The 27,364-nt window shown below is 57.0% G+C and overlaps 2 protein-coding genes across 2 annotated transcripts in view; both read left to right on the top strand.

Annotated features, from left to right (window-relative positions):
* The first annotated feature begins 112 nt into the window (after positions 1-112).
* GRK1 (G protein-coupled receptor kinase 1) lies at positions 113-17,134 on the top strand. Its single transcript, XM_027590419.2, has 7 exons — positions 113-811; positions 2,569-2,696; positions 7,598-7,755; positions 8,281-8,364; positions 11,847-11,971; positions 14,290-14,491; positions 15,416-17,134. Exons 1-7 carry the CDS (start codon positions 113-115, stop codon positions 15,712-15,714), a joined length of 1,695 nt encoding a protein of 564 aa, XP_027446220.1. The 3' UTR covers positions 15,715-17,134.
* Positions 17,135-27,017: 9,883 nt separating this feature from the next.
* The window catches only part of TMEM255B (transmembrane protein 255B), a 35,669-nt gene continuing 35,322 nt past the window's right edge, over positions 27,018-27,364 (top strand). The window contains exon 1 of the mRNA XM_027590706.2: positions 27,018-27,071. Within this exon, the coding sequence (XP_027446507.2) occupies positions 27,026-27,071 (46 nt within the window). The 5' untranslated portion in view covers positions 27,018-27,025. The remainder of the gene's footprint in view (positions 27,072-27,364) is intronic.

Here is a 27,364-nt window from a genome sequence, read left to right as displayed (position 1 = left end):
AGTCACCCTCACACCTGCTGGGACGCCTGCTGTCTGGGGAGGGCAGGGGGCACGGGCCTGGGGTGGCAGGTCAGGCCTCTTGTGCCTGACGCGGTGGGAGGCCAGCACCAGGATGGATTTCGGTTCCCTGGAGACGGTGGTGGCCAACTCGGCCTTCATTGCCGCCCGGGGCAGCTTCGACGGGAGCAGTGGCCCATCTTCTCGGGACAGGAAGTACCTGGCCAAGCTCAAGTTGCCCCCACTGTCCAGGTGTGAGGGCCTCCGTGAGAGCCTGGACCTGGCGTTTCCGAGTGTGTGCTCAGAGCAGCCCATCGGCAAGCGGCTGTTCCAGCAGTTCCTGGGGGCTGACGAGAGGCATGTGCCGGCTCTGGAGCTCTGGAAGGACATCGAAGACTATGACACAGCAGATGATGACCTCCGGCCACAGAAAGCCCGGGCCATCCTGGCCGAGTACCTGGAACCCCAGGCCAAGCTCTTCTGCAGCTTCCTGGATGAGGGGACAGTGGCGAAGGCCCGGGAGGGGCCTGTGGCGAGAGGGGATGGGCTCTTCCAGCCCCTGCTGCAGGCCACCCTTGCGCACCTGAGCGAGGCACCCTTCCAGGAGTACCTGGGCAGTCTGTATTTCCAGAGGTTCCTGCAGTGGAAGTGGCTGGAGGCCCAGCCGACGGGTGAGGACTGGTTCCTGGACTTCAGGGTCCTGGGGAAAGGTGGCTTCGGGGAGGTGTCCGCCTGCCAGATGAAGGCCACCGGCAAGCTGTATGCGTGCAAGAAGCTCAACAAGAAGAGACTCAAGAAAAGGAAGGGGTACCAGGTGGGCAGCCAGCCATTCATGGCGGTGGGAGGGCATCAGGGACCATGTCCAGCCCCATACAGCGCCCTTCATGGGCTGGCTCCTCAGCCCTGGGGACACCGGGCCCCTCCCGTTGGGCAGCCTTCTCGTCCTGAGCCAACGGTCTGGCCTGCGGGGCATGGAGGGGGCAGTCCACAGCTCTGCACCCACCCCCCGGCCTGGCTCTGCACACACACGGGGTTTGCCCCTCCTCAGAGGCGGTCTCTGTGTTTGTTGATGTGGGTGGTACTGCACATCCCACCAGACATCTATTTTTTAGAGATTTATTTTATTTATTTTTAAAGATTTTATTTATTTGAGAGAGAAAGAGAGGGAGAGCACACAAGTAGGGGAGTGGGAGAGAGAAGCAATCTTCCTGCCGAGCAGGGAGCCCAATGCAGGGCTCGATCCCAGGACCCTGAGATTATGACCTGAGCCGAAGGCAGACGCTTCAACAACTGAGCCACCAGGTGTCCCTAAAGATTTATTTTGGAGAGAGCGCATGCGAGCAGGGGCGGAGGGGCGGAGGGGCGGAGGGGCGGAGGGGCAGAGTCTTAAGTCGACTCCGCACTGAGCATAGAGCCTGATGCGGGGCTCAATCCCATGACCCTGAGCATGAGCTAAGCCGAAACCAAGACTCAGATGCTCAACCGACTGAGCCACGCGGGGGCCCCTCCTGCCAGCCTTCTTTGTGTTTTCACTACTACCGTGAAATCGGGGAGTAGGTGTTAAGAGGGGCTGTTGGTTCTTTACCCCGGCTTTCTGGAGCTCTCCACGCACTGGCTTGTGCTATGATGGAGGGCACACTGGGAGTCCAGCCAGGCCGGGCAGCATCTGCCTTGTCTTCCCCGGGCCACGGGGGACCAAGGCACAGCGTGTTGCTGCCTGGGGTCTCCTGTCCCCAACAGGGGTCAGACTCCCTTTCGGCCGGACAGCAAAAGCTGCTGTGTCATAGGACTTCCCCTCCCGTCCTACGTGGTTCCCGTCCTGTCCTGCCACACAGTGCAAATGCAGCTTTTGGGGTAAATAGCAGCCACCAAGGGTGCCCACCCCGGGGTTTCTCGATAGTGCTGTCCCCTTGGGGCTGCAGGGGCATGCAGGCATCCTTCACAGCGGTCCACGTGTCGTCCTAACCCACAGTGTCTTCTGTCCCGAGTTCAGGGTCCTCATTGAACTTATTACTCAGGAAGACCCGAAATCTGCCCTGCAGTGTGGATGCAGAGGGGCCTTCCGGAACACCAAGAATTCCTCCTTCACAAAGGAATTGTACCGTCCCTTCCCAAACACAACTTTAAAAAATGTGTTAAATGGACAGAAAATGAGCAGGTGCTGGTGGGCCCCTGGCTGTCCGCTGTCCACGGGCCTGGAGGGAGGATCGGGTCTGGGCGAGCTGGTCAGGTGTAAGGAACGGCTGGAAGGAGGGTCAGCTCTGAGCAAGGGCCGTGCTGGACCCTCACCCGGTGCTGTGAAGGCTGGTGGTCCGACTCCTGCCTCCTTGCTGGAGGCTCCAGGAAGCCTGGAGTCCTTGGTACACGCACACGTTTGCATGATTGCTTTGGTCTCTGGGAATGGGACAAGTGAGACATGTCTGTAAGTTATTTGCAGTTGCTTTATGCAAGCTGCGTCAAGTAACTTTGCAACTCTGTTGCTATTTTCTGGTATTTTCTGGTACTCGCTCTTTTCAGTGACATCACTTTCCTGCTTAAACCTGGGTACTGATTTGACATCTTGCTTTTCAGGGTGCTATGGTAGAGAAGAAGATTCTAGCAAAGGTACACAGCAGGTTTATAGTCTCTCTGGCCTATGCATTTGAAACCAAAACTGACCTCTGTCTGGTGATGACTATCATGAATGGAGGCGACATAAGGTAAATGGGGCAGCTGGGGCTAGGAGGGTTCGAGCAGTCGAGCTTGGTGAGGGGTCTCGGGGGCCCAGGGGGCTGCCCACATGTGCAGAGAACATGGTGACACCAAGGAGAAGCCCTGGGCCCCCATCAACATGCTCCTCTGTCCCCGGGTTGCTGACATTCCAGGTGGTGTGTCCTTGGTCTTACATGAAATGCGGGGCCATGGGGAGGTTGGCCCATGGCTCTCTAGTTCCTGGGGGACCTCCAGTCCCTGGGGACCTGGGTTGTGTGGCCGCACGGGGTAGAGGTGCCAGGAGCACGAGGCGCCGGGGTGAGGGCAGTCGGGTGGCAGGTGAGTGCAGGGTGGGTGGGGGCGCAGCTGGGGGCACTACATTATGGCCTGCTCTTGGGGATGGTGGCAGAGCTGGAAACACGATGTAGCCAACTTCGGGAACCATGGCTTTGGTCAGTGGATACAGTCCCTGGATTTGTGGGAGGTTTGAGGGCCCGGCCCTGGGCTCCTGGGGGAAGTCAGACCACTGACTCTCAGTGGGGAAACCCAGGCAATCAGACCGCTCTCGCCTCTGTGTGCTGGTCTGTAAAATGGGGATAAAGAATAATCCTGGTGTTCTTGGGGCATTGTGGAGAGTACATTAGTATGTGTACGAAACCTGAAGGAGTGTCACGTGTCACACAAACGGGGCCCCTGCTGTTGGTGTTATGTGCAAGACCTTGGCCTGCATTCTTCCTGCTGGATTCATCCCCACTGAAGCTCTGTCAGGTGTTTGTTGGCCCCATTTTCCAGGTGGGAATTCTGAGGCTACATGGAAGAGGAGAAGAGACTGGGAAGTACACACAACATGACTTAAAGAGAGCAGAGATGATCATGACACTGTCCTGTACTGCACCATACTACACTGTACTGCACTGTACTACACTGTACTGCACCATACTACACTACTGCACCGTACTACACTATACTGCACCGTACTACACCACACTGTCCTGTACTGCACCGTACTACACCATACTGCACCGTACTACACCACACTGTCCTGTACTGTACCGTACTACACTATACTACACTGTATTACACCATACTGCACTGTACTACACTATACTACACCATGCTACACCACACTGTCCTGTACTGCACCATACTACACTATGCTACACTGTACTACACCATATTGTACTGCACTGTCCTATACTACACCGTACTACACTATACTACACCATACTACACCATACTGCCCTGTACTGCACCATACCACACTATACTACACTGTACTACACCATACTGCACCGTACTACACCATACTACACCGTACTACACCATACTGCACCGTACTACACTATGCTGCATCATACCACACTATACTGCACCGTACCACACCATACTGCACCGTACTACACCATACTATGCCATACTGTACTATACTACACCATGCTACACCATACTGTCCTGTACTGCACCGTACTACACTATACTGCACCGTACTACATCATACTGCACTGTACCAGACCATACTGCACTGTACCACACCATACTGCACTGTACTACACTATACTACACCATGCTACACCACACTGTCCTGTACTGCACCATACTACACTATGCTACACTGTACTACACCATATCGTACTGCACTGTCCTATACTACACCGTACTACACTATACTACACCATACTACACCATACTGCCCTGTACTGCACCATACCACACTATACTACACTGTACTACACCATACTGCACCGTACTACACCATACTACACCGTACTACACCATACTGCACCGTACTACACTATGCTGCATCATACCACACTATACTGCACCGTACCACACCATACTGCACCGTACTACACCATACTATGCCATACTGTACTATACTACACCATGCTACACCATACTGTCCTGTACTGCACCGTACTACACTATACTGCACCGTACTACATCATACTGCACTGTACCAGACCATACTGCACTGTACCACACCATACTGCACCGTACCACACCATACTGCACCATACCACACCACACTGTCCTGTACTACACCATACTACACTATACTACACTGTACTACACCACACTGTCCTGTACTACACCGTACTACACTATACTACACTGTACTACACCATACTGCACCGTACTACATCATACTGCACTGTACCAGACCATACTGCACTGTACCACACCATACTGCACCGTACCACACCATACTGCACCATACCACACCACACTGTCCTGTACTACACCATACTACACCATACTACACTGTGCTACACCACACTGTCCTGTACGGCACCATACTACACTATGCTACACTGTACTACACCATATCGTACTGCACTGTCCTATACTACACTGTACTACACTATACTGCACCGTACTACACCATACTGCACCGTACTGCACCATACCGCACCGTGCTACACCATACTGCACCGTACTACACCATACTACACTGTGCTACACCACACTGTCCTGTACTGCACCATACTACACTATGCTACACCACACTGTCCTGTACTGCACCATACTACACTATGCTACACTGTACTACACCATATCGTACTGCACTGTCCTATACTACACCGTACTACACTATACTGCACCGTACTACACCATACTGCACCGTACTGCACCATACTGCACCGTGCTACACCATACTGCACTATACTACACCGTACTACACCACTGTCCTGTACTGCACCATACTACACTATGCTACACTGTACTACACCATATCATACCACACTGTCCTATACTACACCGTACTACACTATACTACACTGTACTATACCACACTGCCCTGTACTGCACCGTACCACACTATACTACACCGTACCACACTATACTACACCGTACCACACCATACTGCACCGTACTACACCATACTACACCGTACTACACCATACTGCACCGTACTACACCATACTGCACTGTACCACACTATACTGCACCGTACCACACTATACTGCACCTACTACACCATACTGCACCATACTACACCATACTACACTGTACTACACCATACTATGCCATACTGTCCTATACTGCACCATGCTACACCACACTGTCCTGTACTGCACCGTATTACACTGTGCTACACTGTACTACACCACACTGCCCTGTACTGCACCATACTACACTGTGCTACACTGTACTACACCATATCGTACTGCACTGTCCTATACTACACCGTACTACACTATACTACACTGTACTACACCACACTGCCCTGTACTGCACCATACTACACTGTGCTACACCATACTACACCATACTGCAGTATTCTACGGTATATTATACTACATATTGCTATGTGGCACTACACTATACCATACTCCACTACACTACCCTATACTAGATCGTGTACACCATACTACAGTACACAATATTAAACACCACACTACACTGTACCATGCTATACCATAATACATTATATGAGATTATACTACACTACACCACACTGTATAATACTATACTACACTATACTGCTCTATACTATACCATTCTCTCCTATGCTACTTTTACTACACTGTACCCCAGCACACCATACCACACTGTGCCGTACCATGCTACTCTCTATTACACTACACCACAACATACATGCTACACTGTGCTATACTCCACTTCCTATACTACATTACACTGCACCATGCTGCACCACATGATATTACACTGTATGACACTCTACTACACTGTACCACACCACACTGCACCATCATACACCATAGTACACTGTATTATACTATATCATTCTACACTACATTGCTGTGTACTACACCATACGTACTACACCATACCATACTATGCCATACTGTGTCATACTGCACTACTCTACATTACACTGCATTATGCTACACTACACCACACTCTATTACACTATGCTACACCCTGCTACGTGATACCGCGCTGTGCCGTAGCATGCCGTACTGCACCCTGCTATGTCATACCGCACGACACTATACAGGACCATACTCTGCATACTATGCTACACTGTGCTACGCTCTACTATATACCACACTGGACTGATAAGTGTATCATACTATATTACTATACTATATGGTGCTGTGTCATACTGTCCTGCCCCTTGCGGCACTACATTGTACTCTATTACACTGTGGTACTCTGTGCTTAAGTATAGCACACTATGTCACACTATACTACATTACACTTCTCTTCTGTAGCATCTTAGGCTACACTACCTTGTACTACACTCTACTACATATACTACACCACACTATACTATAATATAAACGTAATACAAAAGCCATTTATCTTGTCATCGTGGCTGATTTGAGGTTTTCTCTCCTGTTTTCTTGGCCCACCTCTTGCCGCCGGCTATCTGCTATAAATAGTCGGTTTCTTTTATTCGTTAGGTGTTACTTTTCTGTAGAATGTAATAGTGGAAAAGATGAGAAAGCGCAGTCCCAGGGGAGGAGGGAAGCTGGAAGGAGACCCATGGCGGGCCCACCCAGGAGTCCGTGTGCTTGGAGCCAATATGCTTACCCAGACACTGTATTGACTGCTTGTGGTTGAGGTGACTCAGGCTGCTTGCCCAGGCTTCCTTCACTGCCCTCTGCCCTGCCTCCTTTGGCGATGGTGAAGTGGCTTCAGGGTCCATTTCCTAGCCGGTGCAGGCGAGGGTCAGGGAGGTGGGGAGAGCAGTGTGCTCTTCCCTTCTGCTCCTCTCCTAACGGTTGTGGTGGGGGGTTCTGTGAGGGCACATACACCAGCTACCAGGGGCTCTTGGCATTGCTGCAGGCTCTTCCGGCAGATGCCAAGGCCCCATGACAACCAGACTCTGCTAATACAGCATGGGTCCTGAGGCCCTCACTGTTCCCTGAGATTTTACTTCCCATGGACCCTGCTCACTGTGCCAGAGAAGCATGGCCTCTGTGTGGTCTGGCCCCAGGTACCACATCTACAACGTGAATGAGCAGAACCCTGGCTTCCAGGAGCCCCGCGCTGTCTTCTACACGGCCCAGATCGTCAGTGGCCTGGAGCACCTGCATCAGAGGGGCATTGTCTACCGAGACCTCAAGCCTGAGAACGTACTTCTAGACGATGACGGTGAGGTGGCCTCCCCTCTCAGGTTCCCCTCACCCAGTCTCCCCCACTCCCCATTTCCCCTCCTCCCAGCTTCCCCCCCTGGCCTCCTCCTGCCCAGACTCCCCTTGCCAGGCTCTCCTCCGTGGCCCAGCGGATCTTCAGTAGGAGGATAGGCTGGTTCCTCTTTCTGCCTTTTGAGGGATTCTCATCAGAAGGTAGCAGAGATCTAGGTTTTCTTTCTGTCCCTTGGACACCCTCCCTTTGTGTCACTAAGTCATGCAAATGTGGGGCATTCTTGAAACGGTTTTGGGTGGATTGTGCCTCCAATCACAGTGGCGGGTGCTGCTGGGGCCCCTCTGTCCCTCTGTAGTCTGGCTGGGAGGGCAGAGGCCTCAGGGCCCTGGGGTGGGTGTGTGCTGCACATGCGTGTTCGTGGGCATGTGTGTGTGTGTGCAGAGGCTGCCCTTGGCTCCTGCAGGCTCAGGGAACACCAGGTGCCTTTGTTCTGTGGGGCCGCGGGTGACCTCAGCCCATGTTTGTTTTTAGGCAATATCCGAATTTCTGACCTTGGGCTGGCTGTGGAGCTGAAGGACGGGCAGACCAAGACCAAGGGCTATGCGGGCACCCCAGGTTAGCACCTGAAATCAAGGGTGGGGCAGCCTCTTTTGCAGGGGGCAGGGAACGAGGCCGTAGGGGTCCTTGGGGTCCCCATCCCTCATAGCAAGTAGTAGAACCACTCGGTGTGGCCAGTGGATGTGCCTCTGGCAGCTGACACCCACTGGCAGGGGTGATCCCTCCCACCTTTTGGCTTTGGCGTGCCACCGCCTCTGTGATGGGAGCTTCTGCCTTCAGTGGCTTCCTGGACATTAGCAGAGTGTGTTTGGAGTGCCCAGCCCTGTTGGTTGGAGCCCCGAGGATCTGCAGTAGATCACCAGCTGTACCCTCAACTGTACTAACACCGCCCCCAAGGTGGGCAGACTGGGAGAGCTGTGAGGGGTACCCAGCCCCCACCACCATGTGGCCAGGGCCTTCGCTGTTCAAGGGAGTCCAGGGTGGGCTGTGAGGCAGGTGGGGGTGGCCCTGTAGGAGAGGGGGCTGCCCGTGTCCAGTATGTGTGCGTGTGTGGGTGCATGCACACGTGTGTCTGTGTGTTTGCATGTGTATGCATCTATGTGTGCATGTGTGTGCGTGCACGTGTGTGTCTGTTTGCATGTGCGCGCGCGTGTGTCTGTGTGTTTGCATGTGTGTGCACACGCACATGTATGTGTGTGCACGTGTGTCTGTGTGTTTGCGTGTGTGCACATGCACATGTGTGTCTGTGTTTGCATGTGTATGAATATTGTGTGCGCATGTGTCTGTGTGTGTGCGTGTGTGTGCACATGCACATGTGTGTCTGTGTTTGCGTGTATATGTGTCCGGGTGTGCGTGTGTGTGTGCATGCACAACACGTTCTGCTGCCCCCCCACTTCAACTCAGCCCAGGCGGGGAGGGAAGAAGCGCTGCGGACGACAGAGGGGACCCTCCAGAGTCGGGGTGGACACAGCAGGCAGCCCGGACTGCAGGGGGGGTCAGTGCCACGATGCTGCCTCTGGTCTGCGGCACCTGGGGGTCAGTCCCCTGCCCTTCCAGGTTCCGGAAGGTCCAAGGATTCTCAGCAGGTGCCTCCCGGGTTGATTTGGCTTTGAGGAGAAACTGCTGCCACTGGGATTTGGGGCCACTTGGACCTTGTTTTGTGTCTCTGGATCCTCCTGTCCTGTGCTCTGGGCCCTTTTTGGGTTTGTCCCTGCGGCTCTGTCCTCATCTGGGGCTTCATTTAGGGAAGGTCCTTCCTATCTGAGTTTTCCAGATCCTTGTCCAGAATCTATGAAGTTCCTGCTCTGAGTGCGACCATGTGAGTGGAAACACTCCTCACATATTTTAGGGTGATTCAAATCATTGGGAGAAAGCCCCAGAGAATAAGGCACCACAGGCTGGATTCCAAGTAGTCCGACTCTGAGTGTGAGGGCCCTGCCGGCCGCCAGAGGGCCCCCCACCCCCGGTTTTGCTGTGGCCACTGCCTTTCTCTGAGCAGAGGAAGCAGAGGACGCATCTTTTGAGCATTTGGGGTCAGGTGCAGGGTGTGACCTGCAAAGAGACGCAGTAGATGGGAAGGTTAGGGTATAGGTTGGGGTGCAGCGTACTGTGTCCCTCTTGCTGGCCTCCCTGCACCCTGCCTGCTGGGCCCCTGCTGCCGAGCCCCTGCACACACTCAGTGAGCCATGATCGGGCACAGAGGGGCTGTGAGTGTGCCTTCTGAACCCACAGGGTTTCCAGCCCGGACATGGGCCTGGGGCCACGTGAGGAGGGATTAATAACTAGACTGAGGAGTGTTCACTCACTCATTCATCTGCTCACCCACTCATCTGCTCCCTCACTCACTCACTCACTCACTCACCTGCTCACTCACTCACTCACCTGCTCACTCACTCACTCACTCACTCACTCACGCACTTACCTGCTCACTCACTCATTCACTCACCCACTCACCTCACTCACGCACTTACCTGCTCACTCACTCATTCACCTGCTCACTCACTCACTCACCTGCTCACTCACTCACTCACCTGCTCACTCACTCATTCACTCACTCACTCACCTGCTCACTCACTCACTCACCTGCTCACTCACTCATTCACTCACTCACTCACCTGCTCACTCACTCATTCACCTGCTCACTCACTCATTCACTCACTCACTCACCTGCTCACTCACTCACTCACCTGCTCACTCACTCACTCACCTGCTCACTCACTCATTCACTCACTCACTCACCTGCTCACTCACTCATTCACCTGCTCACTCACTCATTCACTCACTCACTCACCTGCTCACTCACTCATTCACCTGCTCACTCACTCACTCACCTGCTCACTCACTCATTCACTCACTCACTCACCTGCTCACTCACTCACTCACCTGCTCACTCACTCACGTGCTCACTCACTCATTCACTCACTCACTCACCTGCTCACTCACTCACTCATTCACTCACTCACTCACCTGCTCACTCACTCACTCACCTGCTCACTCACTCACGTGCTCACTCACTCATTCACTCAGTCACTCACCTGCTCGTTCAGGTGACAGACGTTTACTGGTACTTACTTTGTCCCAGGTGTCATGTAGGTCCTCGGGATACAAAATGATGTGTTACCCAGATTGAGTTGGACAGCAGACCAGAGGCGCCACTGGGGTGTTTGCTGCAGAAATGGATCCCCTCCCTGCGGCCTGCTGTGCCTTTCTCCCAGACCCTGTTTTAATCTAGAAGTGGTGGGCTGTTAAACGTGTCTTTCTTACAGCATCTGAGCCATCTAAACAATAGTGTAATTCCTGGAAAAGGGGACCTACAAAGGGGTGAAGGGATGTCGGGGCCAGGAGGGTCTATGGAATTCCACACCTGCGACCTCTAAGGGGCGGGGTGAGTCTGTGGTCACATCAGCTTGACTGCTGTTGCTGAGCACATCCGCTCTCGGATACTGGCTGTGAGCATGGTGTATCGAGGGCCAGAAGGGACCAGAAATCAACAGACACGTTAGCTTTCCTTCCTCAGAATGTCTGAAGCCGTCAGGCACAGAAGTCACCCGTGCCCCAGCTCCCCGAATGTGGCACAGATCTGGCAGTGGTGGGCGTCTGGACAGCTCTTTGGGGTGTGTTGGCTTAAACTGGTCCTTCTGTGCCCTTTCGGGAAGGGGCCAGTACTGCCTGACCACACACACCTACGACGCCACGGCTCACCGTTGTGCCTGTCTGCCATGGCGTGCCCCAGGGAGATGGAGCTTCACAGCTTATGTGAGGAAGCTGCTTAGCCAGGGGCAGTTTAGCCTGAAAGAGACACTCAGCAATGTCTGGAAACATTTTTGGGTGCGACAACTGGGGGCTCCAAGTACTGGTGTGGGCCGGGATGCTGCTCCCCACCACGTGGTGCACCGGGCAGCCCCACCACAGAAGGGACAGGGCGCGGAGCCCACAGCCGTGCATGTGGCGCTGTCTGTCACGCACCTGCCCGGGCAGGGTACGTGCTCACCACCAGGCCCTGCGTCTGACTGAGTCTGTGCGCGGTTCTTGCCCGGCAGGTTTCATGGCCCCCGAGCTGTTGCGGGGCGAGGAGTACGACTTCTCTGTGGACTACTTCGCCCTGGGCGTCACGCTGTATGAGATGATCGCAGCCAGAGGGCCCTTCCGTGCCCGAGGAGAGAAGGTAGGAGGTCACTCAGCATGTGTCCGGCAGCTGCTCTGTGACCACCCTCCGTGTGGCGGCCGCTGTTCAGGCCTAGAGCACGAGGGTTCTTGTGGTAAATCCTTCTGGGCAGGAGAGGGGACACGGTGTCCTCATCTCATGGAGCCTCCCACAGTAGGATGCATTTTAGGACCAGCCGTGCCTGGACCTCCCCAAACCCACCCCCACGAGCAGCCCGCAGCCCCCCACCCAGGCCAAGCCAGTCCCTCCCCCGCTTCGTGCTTCTACTGCAGACCAGCGAGCCCTCCGTCTGGCCCGTCAGCCTTTCTGAATAGGGGGCAGTGGGCATCGCATCGCTGTGCCCTGACCCCGGGGCCCCATGCCCTCCTCCTGCACTGTCTGCCCCAGAGTCTAGTGGGGGGTGCTCCTGGTACAGCCCCCAGAGCCACAAATACAGGCTCACCTTGGAGACCTCGTGGGTCCAGCTCAGACCACTGCAATAAGGCAGATGCCATGGTCAAGCGAGTCAAATGAACTTCTTGGTTTCCCGGTGCACATAACAGTTATGTTTACAGCAAGCTGGAGTCTCCTGAGTGTGCAGTGGTGGTGTGTCTAAAAAATCGTCGGTGTACCTTGATTAACAAACACTTGATAGCTAACCGTCCTCAGGGTTTTCAGTGAGTTGTGATCACTGGCTGCAGATGTAAAAACTGTAGTAATAATGAACACGTTTGAAATATTGTGAGAGTCACCAGAATGTGACAGAGACATGAAGTGAGCACAGGCTGTGGGAAAAATGGTGCCGACAGACTCGCTCGAGGCAGTGTTGCCGTAAACCTTCCATTTGTGAAGATGCAGTTTTCTTGAAGTACAATGAAGAGGTGTGCCCATAGACGGCATCTGGGGGCCTCATCTGCTGTTCCGATCGAACGGAGAAAAGCCAGCCTCTTCTTGCCGGGTGGTGCAGGCGGCTCCGAGGCACGGCGGTTGGCCGGGTGTGAGGGAACCAGAGCCGAGGGGGCATCGCGGGGCCGTGTAAACAGTAGTCTGTAGATGCACCCGGAGGTCACGCCCTTCACTTTCTTCTGTGGGGTCTCCTGGTGTGTCCGTCTGCAGGCCCACTCTGGTCCTGGGACAGCTGTGAGAACAAACCACGTCCCCGGTCTTCCGAGAGCAGAGGGTCTCACGTGGCTAACACGTAGCTGCGCCGTGTCTCCGCACGTCCGCCCTGACTCTGCTCACCCGCTCTCTCTCCTGACTTGCAACCACTCGGAAGAACAAGATGAGGCAGTGTGGTGTGGGACCATGCGTAGGGGCCTGGCCTCGGGCCACAGGAGAGGCCCCAGCACAGAGCGCTCACTGACCACGGCCTGACCAGAACCCCGGTTTTCTGTGTGTGAATGAGCCTGATGCGCTCAGGCAAGAAGCACATGGCGGCCCACCGTGGCTCCTTGTCTCACGGCCTGCAGGAGGGCGAGGGTCAGACCTGGAGAGTAACTGTGGGTGGGCCCGTTGCTGTGCAATTTTAGGAAAGGCAAATCTAGCGTGTGGTGAGAGCAGACGGCCAGTGTTCCCCGAGCTGCGGTGGTGATGGGCTGCAAAGGGCACAGGGCGCATCTGGGGTCCTCGTGGGGCTCCCTGCTGACTGTCCAGGCCCTTCACCCCGTCACTGGGAACGGGCTTCTGTGGTATGTAGATTATACTCCGTAAAGCGGACGCAATCAGGCACCACAGACTGGCTGTTAGTACCTATCAGGAGACCTGTGCCCGCTCGGTCTGTAAGTCGGCTCTTTGTCACTTTCCTGTTCTCTCCAGAGGGTGAAGGATGGTTCCGTCAATGCGCCCAGGCCCCGACCAGAGCTCCCCGGGCCCCACACCCCACCCTTGACCAGCACCGTCAGGGCTTCGCTCCTCGGACTGCAGGAGCCCTTTACATACTCATATGCTGGGGCGGGGACACACACTCAGGGCCGGCGCCACCTCCGCCCCTCACCACCTCTGCCCCTCACCTCTGCCGTCGCCTCCGCCTTCACTTCCACCCCTCACCTCCGCCCCTCACCTCCATCCCTCACCTCCGCCTTCACCTCCACCCCTCACCTCCACCTCTCACCACTGCCCCTTACCTCCGCCCCTCACCTCCGCCCCTCACCTCCACCCCTCACCTCCACCCCTCACCTCCGCCTTCACCTCCACCCCTCACCTCCATCCCTCACCTCCGCCCCTCACCTCCACCCACCACCTCTGCCTGGGGTCTTCCCGGGAAGTAGGCTGGCCGAGCCGGGCACAGACCTCTGTGGGCTCAGCGGGCTTCGCGTGACGTGGCGTGTCCTGCTGCGTAGGTGGAGAACAAGGAGCTGAAGCAGAGGATCCTCTCTGAGGCGGTCAAGTACTCGGACAAGTTCAGCCAGGCCAGCAAGGACTTCTGCGAGGCGCTGCTGGAGAAGGACCCTGAGAAGCGCCTGGGGTTCAGAGACGGGACATGTGATGGGCTCCGTGCCAACCCCCTCTTCAAAGATATTAACTGGAGACAGCTGGAGGCGGGTACGTCCACATGTCTTTGGACCTGGGGGGCTGTGGGGAAGGGTGGGTCCATCGGGAGGTCCAGGCCTGGTGTTAACATACAGGTTTCTTGGGTTGGTGGAGGCTGGATGGGATGCGTGGGGGACATGCTGCTTACCTTTGAACTGAGGATCCAAACCCGCTGCTGTGAATTTCTATGCCCATACTTTTAAGGAGCCCCTGATCCGAGACTGTGCAGAATTCCTCCAGCTGTCCGCTGGGGAGAAACTTGTTCATTCAACCAGCGTGTGTTGTCAGGTGTTGGGTGCGGAATGCTGCACACAGGTGCATGTGTGTGGACATGGCCCCACCCCCAGAGCCTACAGGAGGCCATGTGAACACGGGACTCCCCGCAGGGGCCCGAGGAGAGAAGTTACACTTGCACGGAAGGGGCTCTGCTTGGGGAAGCCAGGAGCCGGGAGAGGCTGGGGCTAGGGTGGGTTCCAAGGCCACTGCATGGGTCTGGCAGGATGCTCAGCCCAGGAGCCGCATGGAAGGGAAGGGCACTAGGGCCGATGGGGATCACGTGGCCGGCATTCTGTATCTGGTGACTAAGGCACCAGGGCTCCTGAGCAGGTTGGGAGAGATGCCAGCTTTGGAAAGAAAACAGGGAGCTCAGTCCTGAGGCTGCTGGGTTCGAGGTGTCCCACCTGCAGACAGTGAAGCCCCTGGGGAGGCTGGCGTGAGGACGCAGGTCAGACCACACCATCCTTCGCCATGGGCCCCCAGGGAAGCGCATCCAGCCAGGACGCTGAGGCTCTTGCGTCTTGTTCAGTGGGCCGTGGGGCACCTGGAGACCTTTCTTGAGCCGCCGGGACACCCTGGGCTGGGCGACCCTGCTCACTGAGTACACGGCTGTTCCCTTCCATCCACGCGTTGTACGTCCTGTGCTCTCTCTCCTCACAGGGATGCTGACGCCTCCCTTTGTCCCGGACTCCAGGACGGTCTATGCCAAGAACATCCAGGATGTGGGCACCTTCTCCACCGTCAAGGGCGTGACCTTCGACAAAGCCGATGCGGAGTTCTTCCAGGAATTCGCGACTGGCAATTGCCCCATTCCCTGGCAGGAGGAGATGATCGAGATGGGCGTGTTCGCAGAGCTGAATGTGTGGCGCTCTGATGGGCAGATGCCCGATGACATGAAGGGGGTTGCTGTGGAGGAGGCAGCCTCAGCGTCCAAGTCTGGGATGTGTCTGGTGTCCTAAATGTGTAGGAAAAGGGAGCTCTGTGGCCCACAGGGGTGAAAGCACCTGTGTGAGTCGCTGGGCTCCCGCAGCGCTGTCAGGGGACAGGCAAGGAGTGGACAGATGTCCAGCCTGTAAATAGTCTGCTTCCTTTGCCCCATTTCACTCAGAAAGACACAACAGTGGTTCCCAGATGGACCAGAGCGCCATGCACAACTCAAGGACTCTTGTGGGTGTCTCAGCCAGCAGCGGTGTGTGCCGCCAGGGTGAAGGGCTGCTCATACCAGAGGATGCTGTGTGTGTTCCTGGCAGCTTCCCAGAGCCCTGCCCTTGGTGGGAGGCCTTCTCCTGGCTGGCTCAGGGGTTGGCAAACCATGGCCCGTGGGCTCACGGGCACCAGCAGAGAGGCCTGGGTTGTGCCCAGCTTCTGGCCCCCCGAGCCGGTCACCGTCTGCATGTTGGTGATGCTGGCATCTGCCAGGTGCTGAACGGTGCAGGCTCCAAGGGGTTGCCTTGCCCGGGCTGCGGCCCAGGTGTCCCGGAAGAGGGGAAAGCATGGGGCGGGGGGGTGAGAGTGACCCCAGCAGTCTCCCCCTTGGCTTTTCTTTGTCCTAAGAACATCTCCAGCTGATGGCACCTGGCCCCAAAGCTGCCCACCTCCTGGGCAGATAGGTGTGCGGGAATTCTCTGTCCACCCCGAGCACCTGCTTACCACGCGACTCTGCCTCCCGGCAAAGCCCTTTCTCAAGCTCCTCTCCTGGGCAAGCTTGGGGCAGGCTGGCTGATGGCCGGGGACAGGCCGTCCCCGGATCCCCACCAGCAACAGCGTCTACAGTGGGGTCCTCACCCTTACACAATGTGCCCTCCCTCTGGCCTGAAGCCCTAAGGCACCGTCCTCACCAGCTCCCATGTTTCCAGCTTCACCTTTAACCTCAAAGTTTCCCAAATGCTTTACACATTCTAATGGGAAGAACACTGTAGAGGGGCCTCTCACGATGTTCACTCCTATGTTGGGATTTGGTGGCATTGGCCTGGGAATCCCATACTGCTCTGAGGGCTCCGGTGGGACCAAGCCCGGGGAGGAGCTGTGGTTTAGGGCCTGTGGAGTACTTTCCAGGAGGGTCTGTTCCTCTCCTAGGGAAGAACTTCTGAGTCCCTGCAGCTCACACATGTGTCACATGCTGGTCCAGGCAGAGAGGCACGTGATGGGGCTGTGAGATGCTGGTTGCATGTGTGGATCACATGGGAAGACGGTGTCATTTAACTATCTGGGGGGGTTGATGTGGGGACCTGCGAGGGAGCACGAAAGACAGGGTCCTAACCCGTTCTAGTCCCTGTGCTGGGCTCACAGCCTACTTTCCCAGCTGCCTCAGGAGAGCCTACCCCAGGTGTGCAGGGCACCCCCACCCTCAGGCCGTCAGCACAGTGTGCAGGGCACCCCCACCCTCAGGCCGTCAGCACAGAGTGTGCGGGGCATCCCCGCCCTCAGACTGTAAGCACCGAGTGTCAGTACCGAGTGTTGGGGGGCCATTGCCCTCATCCCCATGTGTTTAGGGCTGTGTTACCTGCAGACGTCCGCATGTGGTCCGCTCCCCCGCCACCCTCAGGGGAACAGGGGCTCTGCAGCCCAGAGCCCTGGAGGGTCACTGCTTGGGACCCTCCCTCCTGCTTGGTTCAGGACGACGCTGTGTCCCCAGCCTCATGTGTGGCACACGGTTGTTCGGGGTGCAGCGGCCGGCAGGGGATGGAGAGAATTGTGTGTGTTCTTCAGAAGAGACGTTATGCACGTGAAGCCTCTGCCTTGGAAGCACCCTTGGACCAGAAAGATCCTTGTGTTCTGGTCGTGTGCGTGGCCCACCAGAGGCAAGGAATGCTCCGGATGGGCCTGGAGAGGTGTCTAGTGCTTTCGGGCATGTGACCTAGAAGTGCCCCTTGGCACGTCCCTGCAGGCGACCCAGGACCAGGGACAAGCTGCTGCGCCCCCCTAAACCAGGACGGTGCACATCAACTAGGTAGTGGCCAACGTGTCACTTCTCTACATTTTGGAAAAGAAAGACCTGTTTCTGGCTTTTCTAAACCCATAGAATCTGTCCTAGGTACCCCCTGGACAGAGTGATTCCAGCAGCCATGTGGTTGGAGGTCTGCCCTCCCCGCCAGCTGGGAGCCCCAGCATCTGGCCTCGGGGCCCTGTCTGCCTGGACCACCAGATAGAACAGGGTGTCAGGTGCATCTGGATTTCAGATGAACAGCAAATACTGTTTTTAGTGTGTGTCCCAAATATCGCAGGGGCTGCACGTAGATTCAAATTATTCAGTGTGGTTTGCCAGATCTGCTGTGCCTGTTGCAGATTATAGATGTCGTGTGTTAGCAAGTAGCTGGTTATTCCACTGAACTAGCGGGTCTGGTGGAGGTAACCATGACTTCGGCTGCCTCTCAGTCTGTCCAGAAGCAGTCTTTGCCCCAGGGCCCCTACCCCCTGCTCTCGCCCATTTGGAGGCGACGCTGCACACACTTTAACGGTCTCAAGGCACTGATGTGAGATGCCCAGCCCTTGTGGACATTGCAGCTCCTATGGGATGCCTCCACCCTCCCCCTGAGCGCTCCTGGGGGTCCAGTTGGGGGGATGGTCAGTACCTGGGGGTTTCTTCACTGGCTCAGGTGTCTCTCTGCTGTGGGTGGTCTTCCAGGCACAGCCCCCGACCTGGCACAGTCCCACACGCATGACGGTCCTCCCCTCAGCTGTGGCCTGGGCCCAGGGGACACATCGCCCGTCCAGGACGCTCAGCCTCGGGAGGCTGTCAGGACCTTTGGGTCGGCTGCTGGCTTGTCTCTGGCTTGGGGGCTGCCCACACTAGGCCTAAGGGGGGATCCCCTGCAGAGAAGCCATCCTCACTGCCCCTACTGTGTCCCGCACACCACAGCCGCCAACAGTCTTCAGAAACCGGCCTCGACACCCCCACAGGGTGGCTGGCTTCAGGCACTTGGGTGTAGCCTGGCAAGAATCACCTTCGTGGTGGTGGTGGGGGGGGTTGTCCAGACATGCGCCATGGTGGCCAGGCAGCAGAGGGACCCTGGAGATCCTGGGATCAGAAGGACTCAGTGCAACTTTTTGTTTGTAAAAAAAAAATGCAGTTTCTATTCAAGCAGGAAAAGGCAAAAATAAAAGGTAAACGGAGGATGGATTCTGGATTATGTTTATGATATGCTCGTTATGTTCTTTCAAAGTCACACACGTCTATGCGCATACGTGCACGTATAGCTAGGCAGACACGCCTGTGCACACGTGCACACACAGGCACACACGCAGATACACATGTGCACACACTCGCACGCACACACATGCAGACACACGTGCACACATGCAGATACACACACACTTGCATACAGGTACACACTTGCACACATGCAGATACATACGCACACACTTGCATACAGGTACACACTTGCACACATGCAGATACGCATGCACACACTTGCATACAGGTACACACTTGCACACATGCAGATACACACATGCACACATGCAGATACACACGTGCACACTTGCATACGGGTACACACTCGCATACATGCAGATACACATACACACGTGCACACACAGGTACACACGCATGTGTATATACACTTGCACACATGCTTATATACATGCGCACACACGCACAGACATGCACACACACAATCTGCCTCTCATCTCTTTATGACTATAGGATTTTAAAAATTGCTTGCAGTGCCCCTCTTTGTCAGACTTTGAATTCCCAGGCACCTGGATCTGCACACCTCCACCTGGGCCCCTATCATGGTGCCTCGTGTGGCTTTGGACTGCTTCTCACAGTGGTTAGAGTGTTTACAGGTGTAGTCCTTTCCTTTCCACACAGCTGTTTGAGACACTGCGTAAGCAGGTGGCATTGTGGCTGCCCTGGACAGAGGTGGACCAGAGGCCATGCGGGGCGGTGCTGATGGACACAGTGGCTGACAGAGGCTGGGCAGGACGAGCCGCGCTGCGTGCAGGGAAGTGCAGGTGCCGAGTGTTGTACGAGACGCTGCAGAGAAGCATGGGGGCCGTGTCTTTCTCCTGTCTGGGCTCTGCTGTGCACCTGTTGCGTGCCCCTCCCATGCCATGCTGTGCCCACATCTATGACAGGTGCTGAGACACCCGTCCACCTGGGCGTGCACATGCTTCCTCCATGACCATGCATGACCCAGCACCCATTGTAAATTAGGCTAGACCCTTTTTCTGCTCGTCTCCATGCAGGGCCCTAGGAGCCTGGGATGAAGAGGGCCTCAGATCAGCGGGGCTGTCGTGGGGGCTCGTGGCAGCTGGTCTGGCTGTCCTTACTCCTGTGGGTGCCACCAGCAGCAGTGTCCTTGATGGTCACTCTGCCTTTGCAGGGAAGGCTGGAGTGGGACTGCACGTCACCCAGAGGGCCGGGAGCGTAAGCCACCTCCCCGTTTCAGGACAGCACGAAGCCAGCTCTGGTTCTGGGCATGGCGGGCTCTCGTCCTCCCCCCGCGGCACCTGCGAGGGTGGCGCACAGGACACACCTAGGAAAGCTGAGGCTGGAGAGGAGGAAGCAGCCGGCTGACCTGGACTGAGGAGGACAGCTTCTGCCTCCCGGGATCCAGGCCAGGCACCAGAGAGGCTGCCACGGGCACAGAGGAAAGCGGCCCCGGGAGGAGGGGCCCTCCAGCCGCAGGGCCATGAGGGAGCCAGCCCCGGGAGGCAGGGCCTATCAGCAGCAAGGGACCCCCACAGCCCAGCCCCAGCACACCAGCAAGGCTGAGTGGGTCCTGGACCTCCACCCTCCCTCAGCTGTGACAAGGTGCTGCGTCCCCCCACAGTGCGGTGCTGAGGGGCGGGGGCTGAGCTTTCGTCCCCGCCCCGTGGGAACGAGTCCCTCCCCACCCTTCTCCCTGCGTCCTCCCGGTGTGGGCGGCGGCGAGGGAAGTAGTGAGCTGGTGCCCCTTCCCATGGCACTGTGTTGGGGGACAGCTGCCCAGATAGGTTCGTCCAGGGAGAGCCAGGTCGCTAACATGGCACCAGAGGCCCAGGGCGCAGTGGACAGTCACCTGCACACCAAGATGCAGGAGGGACGTCTGGAGCTGGCCCCACGTGGCACGGACGCTGGGATGACCCCACAGGGCTTAGAGCGCACGGCAGAGAGCGCTCGCAGGACAGCTGGGGTGCCGACTGGGGTGCCGATGGACACCTGCCCAGAACAGCTCGTCGACGCCTGTGCTGGGCTTCCTACGCCACCCTCACGGCCAGCGCGTGTGCACTCGTCCACGGTCTTCCTGGATTAGCTTCCTGGATAGGAGCGCTCCGCTGACGAGCTCAGCCTCCTGGGCTCCTCCTCCCTGCCAGGGTGGCCGGCGCACAGGCAGGCGAGCCTCACCCAGAAGAGATGGACAGCAGAACGGCCTGCAAGGCAGACCTCAATTTGAAAACGTGGAATTAAACCTAAATATGAGTTGGGTTTGCGGGCACTACCCAGACCACATAAAATGAAGACAAGAGGCTTGCTTTGAGTTTGTGAAAACCAAACCTCAGTCCCAGTTACTGTGGAAAAAAGGTGTTTCCAAGGTCAGCCTTCTTCCTCCAGGATCAACGAGTGAGAGCATAAATGGTGTCAGGGGCCAGGGCGTGGCACACGGCATAGCGAGGGTTAGGCATGTGGGGCGCTGCAGGTCGTCCTGGCCCCGTGCTCACCATGCCAGTCCTTGGGTGCAGCCCTTGACTCCAGGGGAGCCTGGGGGCACCGTCTTTCCCCTGCGTGCCCTGACTATTGAGTGTGTGCTGTGGGCATGGGGACCTGCTGGGGGCGCGTGCCACGACCGAGTATTGGGTGTGCGCCACGGGCATGGGGGCACGCTCTTCCGTCTGCAGGCTGGGGTCCAGGCTGCAGAGACGTGCACTTTGCAGAGCCTGTGGTTGCTGAATCCAAGGTGGGAAAGGCACTCCTGCTCCAGGGAATCATAGGGGGGGCTTCGTGCTTCTGGGGGTGGGCGGCATATGAGCACAAGGACCTTGAAATGGGAGACATTGGGGACGCAGCTGAGCCTTCCTGCTTGGGCTCATTAGAGAGATTATGGTTACAAGCCCTTCTGGCAAAGCCCAGACAGAGTTTTTAATTTAAAAAATTCATGTCCCTGAGAACATCTCCTATCCCATCCTACCTCACCCGTGAGGACAGACAGGCAGGAGCTGCCACCTGCCATCTCTCCGGTTGCCCATCTACATTATTTATTCCCCGAGCTTCATTTCAAGGTCATTTGGTTACAGGAGGGAGTCGTGTTCTGCTGTCTGCTCTCCATTCCCTGGAGATCAAGAGCCAGGCTGTGCGCACACGCAGGGCCCCTGCCCAGGCTCGTAGTTCTGGAACAAACCCCACGCCACAGACCAAGTCTGTGGATGACTAAGGTGGATCCTGGCTAATTTTTGTTTCTTCTAATCCTGCTCTCTCTTTAGAGCTGGAAGTGCCCTCATCCTCTGAGCCCGCCGGCCCCTGTCTGCTTAAATAAACTGGTTTTCCTGCCAGTCAGACCGATGCGACGGGTCTCCAGCAAGTTCTGCTGCTGAAGAGGGGCCCTGAGGGTGAGGTGCAGCTAGAGGAGGAATTATGTGACCAGCCTGTGCCCGGACCTTGCAGGAAGCAGGTGCTAACTACTGTTTGGAAGTCAGGTTTATGCAGCCTTCCCCAACAGGTGTTTATCGAGTGTCTGCCTCGAGATGGATGCTGCTCCAAGCAAACCCTTGTCCTGCGTGAACGTATTTTCTGGTAGAACCAGCATGTACTACGGTCAACCCTGCCCCACTGCTTCACACCCTGCTTTTGTCCAAAAGGATCAAAGCTCTTGGTTCTTGGACCTTCAGAAGGCTGGTTCCCTGGCGCAGAAGCCCGGCCGGGCTCCACGGCTGCCATGCGGGGCCTCCCGTGGGCTTCTCCCCCTCGGGTGGCCTGGTCATGTATTTTTAACTCACTCTGACCATGATTCAAGACACTAAATTCTGAATTCTTCTTCTGCTTCCTTCTCTGATCAGGATCAGTGGCTTCAGGGAGGAGGCCTATGGCAGGAGGGACAGGCAGAAATCCCCACGTCTTTTGCATCTTGGATCCTCCAGGGCCTGACCCGGAAAACGGAGAGGAAGTAAGAAAGGAGTGTGGGGAGGCAGCCAGTCCCCCCAGCAGGACTGGCACGGCCCCACTGCTGGCGCCCACCATCCCGCTGTGTCTTGGGGACAGTTGCGAGGGCTGATGGCCAGATGTGCGCCAGCCCCTGTCTCCCATTTGCACGTGTGTGTGCACACGTGTATGAGTGTGTGTGTGCATGGGGCCCCCAGGATGAGGGCTGGGAAGTCCGGAGAGGAGGGGAGGTGTCATGTGGTCCAGAATCATGGTGACGATGGACTCCTGCCCTCCAACGTGGCTTCACTCTGGAGCTCTCCCCAGCCCGGCTCGGTCCTCAGGCCTGACACACCCTGCCTCCTCCTGGCACCACGTGGACCCCTGGGCCACCAGCCTCCTCTCTGTCCTGGAGGCAGGCCTGCCTGGGAAGCTCAGTGTCCCGGGCCTGGTGCCTGCGGGGCCCGGCTGTGCAGGCCATCAGGGAGCCTGGGTGTCCGGGCTGGGCCCGTGTGCGGGCCCCTTGTTAGTGCTGCAGTCTGGTGACCGCTCGGACTGCTTTCCAGGCTGATGGCATGCTTCAGCCCTGCTTCTCGTGTGTAGCGGCAGTGTTCTGAATGTGCCAGTCTGCTTCGCTCCAAACAGAGGACTTCAAGAAACATTCATTGGTTGTGTGAATGAAAGATTAAATGTCTGCCGTCAGGTCAATACATGCTTCCCCATCGGGAAAATAATCAGGCTGACCTGGTTTAGATCTGGCTTCTGCCACCGAGCAGATACTTGACTTTGGGAAAATTATTTAAATTCTCGGGGCCTGTTTCTTCATCTGTGAAATGATATTATAGAGATTAAATAAGGCCACGGGTGAAAAGCAGCGACCACGGAGGGCGTGGGGCCGCTGCCCAGCTCGCCACCTGTCTGAAGGGATGCGTGTGCGGGGCCACAGTTGGCTCCGGGCGAGGTGCTCAGAGAGACCCGGCTGTGTCTGGGGCACGCTGGGACCTGTGTCTGTGTCGGGGGGTCAGTGTGTGGGGGAGCTGAGGGTGGGTCGCCCACAGCAGGACAGCTGCTGCCACAGGTGTTTCACACGTGGTCTGTTTTCCCTCCCAAGAGTGACTTTATTCTATTCGCTGCTTTATAAAACCCTGCAGATGTCATAACTGTTCAACAATTCAGCAAACTGTGGTCAACTGGTGCAGTTTGCTGAGCTTGTTGGCAAAGGAAGGGAAAGGCCAGACCCTGTTAATGCTGTTCCTTCTCGGCCCCGGAGCGCAAAAGGGTCTTCACCAGGGTCAGAAAACCCGCATGGCACTTCCCTGACGGTCAGCAGATCCATCTGACGCGTCCAAACTGGAGTCCACGGCTGGGGCTGCCACCCTGGAGGGGCTCCCCCTCTCCAGCCCCCACGTCGGAGGGTTTGGTCCTTTCACGTTGGAACACTGGGCTCGTGCTTCCTGCCCTGTACCTTCCACACGTGGTCTCTTCCCGCTGAGGGTCGAACGTCCTCACGTGACTTTAAGACAAAGTGGTTCCAACACGAGGTGCTTGCCCCCGGCCCTTGACGCGTGAGCATGAGGCCGAGGGAGGTGTGTTGAGCGGGTGGAGCCGAAGGCTCGTGGGACCTTGTTCCAACGGCAACAGCCACAGCGTGAGCAGCTTTGAGCCTTGGAACTCTGACTTACTAGCGACTGAGGTTTCCGGTGTGTGTGTTTTTAAAGATTTTATTTATTTGTCTGAGAGAGAGAGAGAGAGAGAGCCCAAGCAGGGGGAGCGGGAGAGGGAGAAGCAGGCTCCCCGCTGAGCAGGGAGCCCGATGCGGGGCTGGATCCCAGGACCCCGAGATCATGACCTGAGCCGAAGGCAGACGCTTAACGACTGAGCCACCCAGGTGCCACATGTGGTTCCCAGTCTTCACTGAGTTCCCTCCTTCACACATTAGCAACTCAGTGCCAGGCTTTAGTCCCCAGCACAAACGACACTGAAATGACAAGTAAGGAAGCGGTGCCGCATGTCCCGGGGGGCATGGGCAGCAGAGAAGACACAGAAGATAGAATACCCTGCACAGCCTCCAGGGTCCCCGCGTGCCCCCTGTAACCCCACACGGGGTCCCCATGTACCCTCCATTCACCCCCTCCCTGGGACCCCACACACCCCCCATGACCTCCTGGGACCCTGCGCGCCCTCCATGAATACCCCTCCAAATTCCGTGCACCCTCCATGGACACCCCAGGGACCCTGTGCACCCGCCATGCACCCCTTCCCCGGGACCCCACACACCACTCATGGACTCCTCTAGAGACCCCGTGTGCCCCCATGCACCCCCTCCCCGGGGACCCCACCTTCCTACTCTTGGGCTTTGTTCTGCTGTCTTGCTCCTTTTGGTGAAGGTAATCTGTCCCCAGTCACCCTCTCCCAGTGAAACCCACTGAAATCTGGGACCACGGCGGCCAAACCCTGGCACAGCCCAGCGCCTCCTCCTGTCATGTGATTTATCCTTCAGTGACTTTCCAGACTGTGCATTCGTCTGCATTCATAGCCTCTCTCCCGTCAACGATATTGTTAACAGTCAACGCGTCTGTGCTAATTCACGGCCCGACTCTTCCTGTACCTTGTTCAGCTGCTTGCGCCTGTTAGCCTCCTGTGGTCATCGTCACCCCAGCTGCTCCGGACGTCCCTGTTGTCGTCTTCCCAGCGCTCTTCTGCGGAGGGCGCGCCCGCGTCCTGGGACTCAGAGCCCCGCTGGGTGTGAGTGTGTGTCCACGTTATCTTCTCCATGTCAGTACTGATTTTCCAGTCCCTCTGATTGTCTTCAGGCTAGAAGAGGACAGATTTCCTCTGAATTGTCTTAGCAAAAGCTAAATTAAATTACACTTAAAAAATCCCTGATCCCAGACTGGTGCTCTCTGCAGAGGTCGGCTTGCTATGGGCCCCTGTGTCAGGTCGAGGCGGGTAAACCCGTTGTCAGTTGGCGCCTTCGGCACAGGCACTGACGCACCTGTCACACTGGGCGGGGAGGGGGTCTAAGGAATGAATTCTAAGCAGGGTCCCTCCCTGCAGTGATGCGTGTAGGCTTTGCAAGAATTCTGGATCTGCTCGTGGTCACACACTTAACCTCCTGGGACCTCGGTTTCCCCGTCTGTGAAAGGGGATCAGCACAGGGATTGTCTGAGGCTGCCATGATGTAGACGGGGCGGGCGGTCCGAGTGCTGCTACACCCTCCAGCCAGCCCGGGGACCCTCCTGCACCCTCGCTGGCTCCCCAGGCCCAGTCTGCTTCCCTGGGCACCGGCGTCTGAATGGCAGCCGACAGCCACGGCCCCTGTAGAGTGCTGGCCTGTGTCACAAACGCTGCACCCCACAATTCTGAGTCTGGTGTCAAGGTCGAGCTCAGGGTCCCAGGACTTAAAACACAGCTTTTGGTGACGGGAGCGGACGGCCTGGGTTCAGACAGCCGGCTCTTGGGCGCGTCCTTCAGGAGGGAGGGCAGGGTCCTTGCTGTCGAAGTGACCGCCTCACTGCTAAGGATTCACCAACCACGTGGGGGCAAAGGGGCACAACACTGTTTCTGGTGACATTCTCCTAACTACCAGGGGGGCTGGGTGCCTTTCACGCTGGCTGGTGGTTTGGGTGCTCTGCCATCAGGTGGCTGCTCGGACAGTTTAAAAATGGCCCTAATGGTCTTTGCAAGACCCTCTCTTTGCCGCCATGCAAGGCAACAGGTCCTGGGACCCTCCTCCGGCCGCTCCCATCCTAACCTGGGGGTTTACTCAGCGCCAGAGTGATGGGGGCGAGGGTGAGCGGGTGGGGGTGTGCCAGTGCCTTGCAGCATGCTTTCATTCATGCGTTCATTCATTCAAGGGGAACGGAGTTTCAGCGTCTGCCCCTCAGGATGCGGAGCAGAAGCACCTGCAAGAGCCCCGCAGGGGCAGGCGGGCCGACTGGGAGCTGAGTGCAGCCTCCCCGCACACATCCCAGCCCTCCGCAGCCTGTGGCCTGGGGGCACCGACTAGGAATCCTGGAGGACCTCCCAGCTGGGCTGCCTCCCCGGCCTCAGCCTCCTGCCCCGGTGCGCTGCGGGACCAGGGCGGGCAGGGGGAGGGAGGGAGTGTAGGTGGGAAGGGGGCGGTCCGCACAGGGAAGGGGCGGGGCTCGGGGCCGCTGATCTGCCCTGATCCACCCTGATCCACATCAGACCTGCGGACACTCCCCGGGATGCAGCCGCCCGTGCCCGGGCCCCTGGGCCTGCTGGACACAACAGGTGAGAGGGGCACCAGCATCCTGGCCGTGCCCAGGGCAGGCCGTGGGCTGGGGTCCTGGGCAGGGTCCACAGCTCCTTCCTGCAGCCGTGTGGCTGCACCTTTGGGACCCTTTGTCCTGACATGGTGGTCTCCCTGCATGCCTCTCTGACTCCGTGTCTCCCCGTCTGTTGCCACGGACCCCGCCCTCCGCCTCCCCTGCCCCAGCTCAGGCATTTCCAGACCTTGTTTCAACAGATGGGGGCTGTTTCCCATAGTTTGGGCTCTGTTCCAACCCCCCACATCCTTCTGCCCC

This window comes from Zalophus californianus, chromosome 3 (assembly GCF_009762305.2).
Source record: "Zalophus californianus isolate mZalCal1 chromosome 3, mZalCal1.pri.v2, whole genome shotgun sequence".
NCBI classification, from domain to species: domain Eukaryota; kingdom Metazoa; phylum Chordata; class Mammalia; order Carnivora; family Otariidae; genus Zalophus; species Zalophus californianus.
The sequence above is the reverse complement of the archived record's forward strand: the minus strand, read 5'-3'. Positions and strand labels throughout refer to the sequence as shown.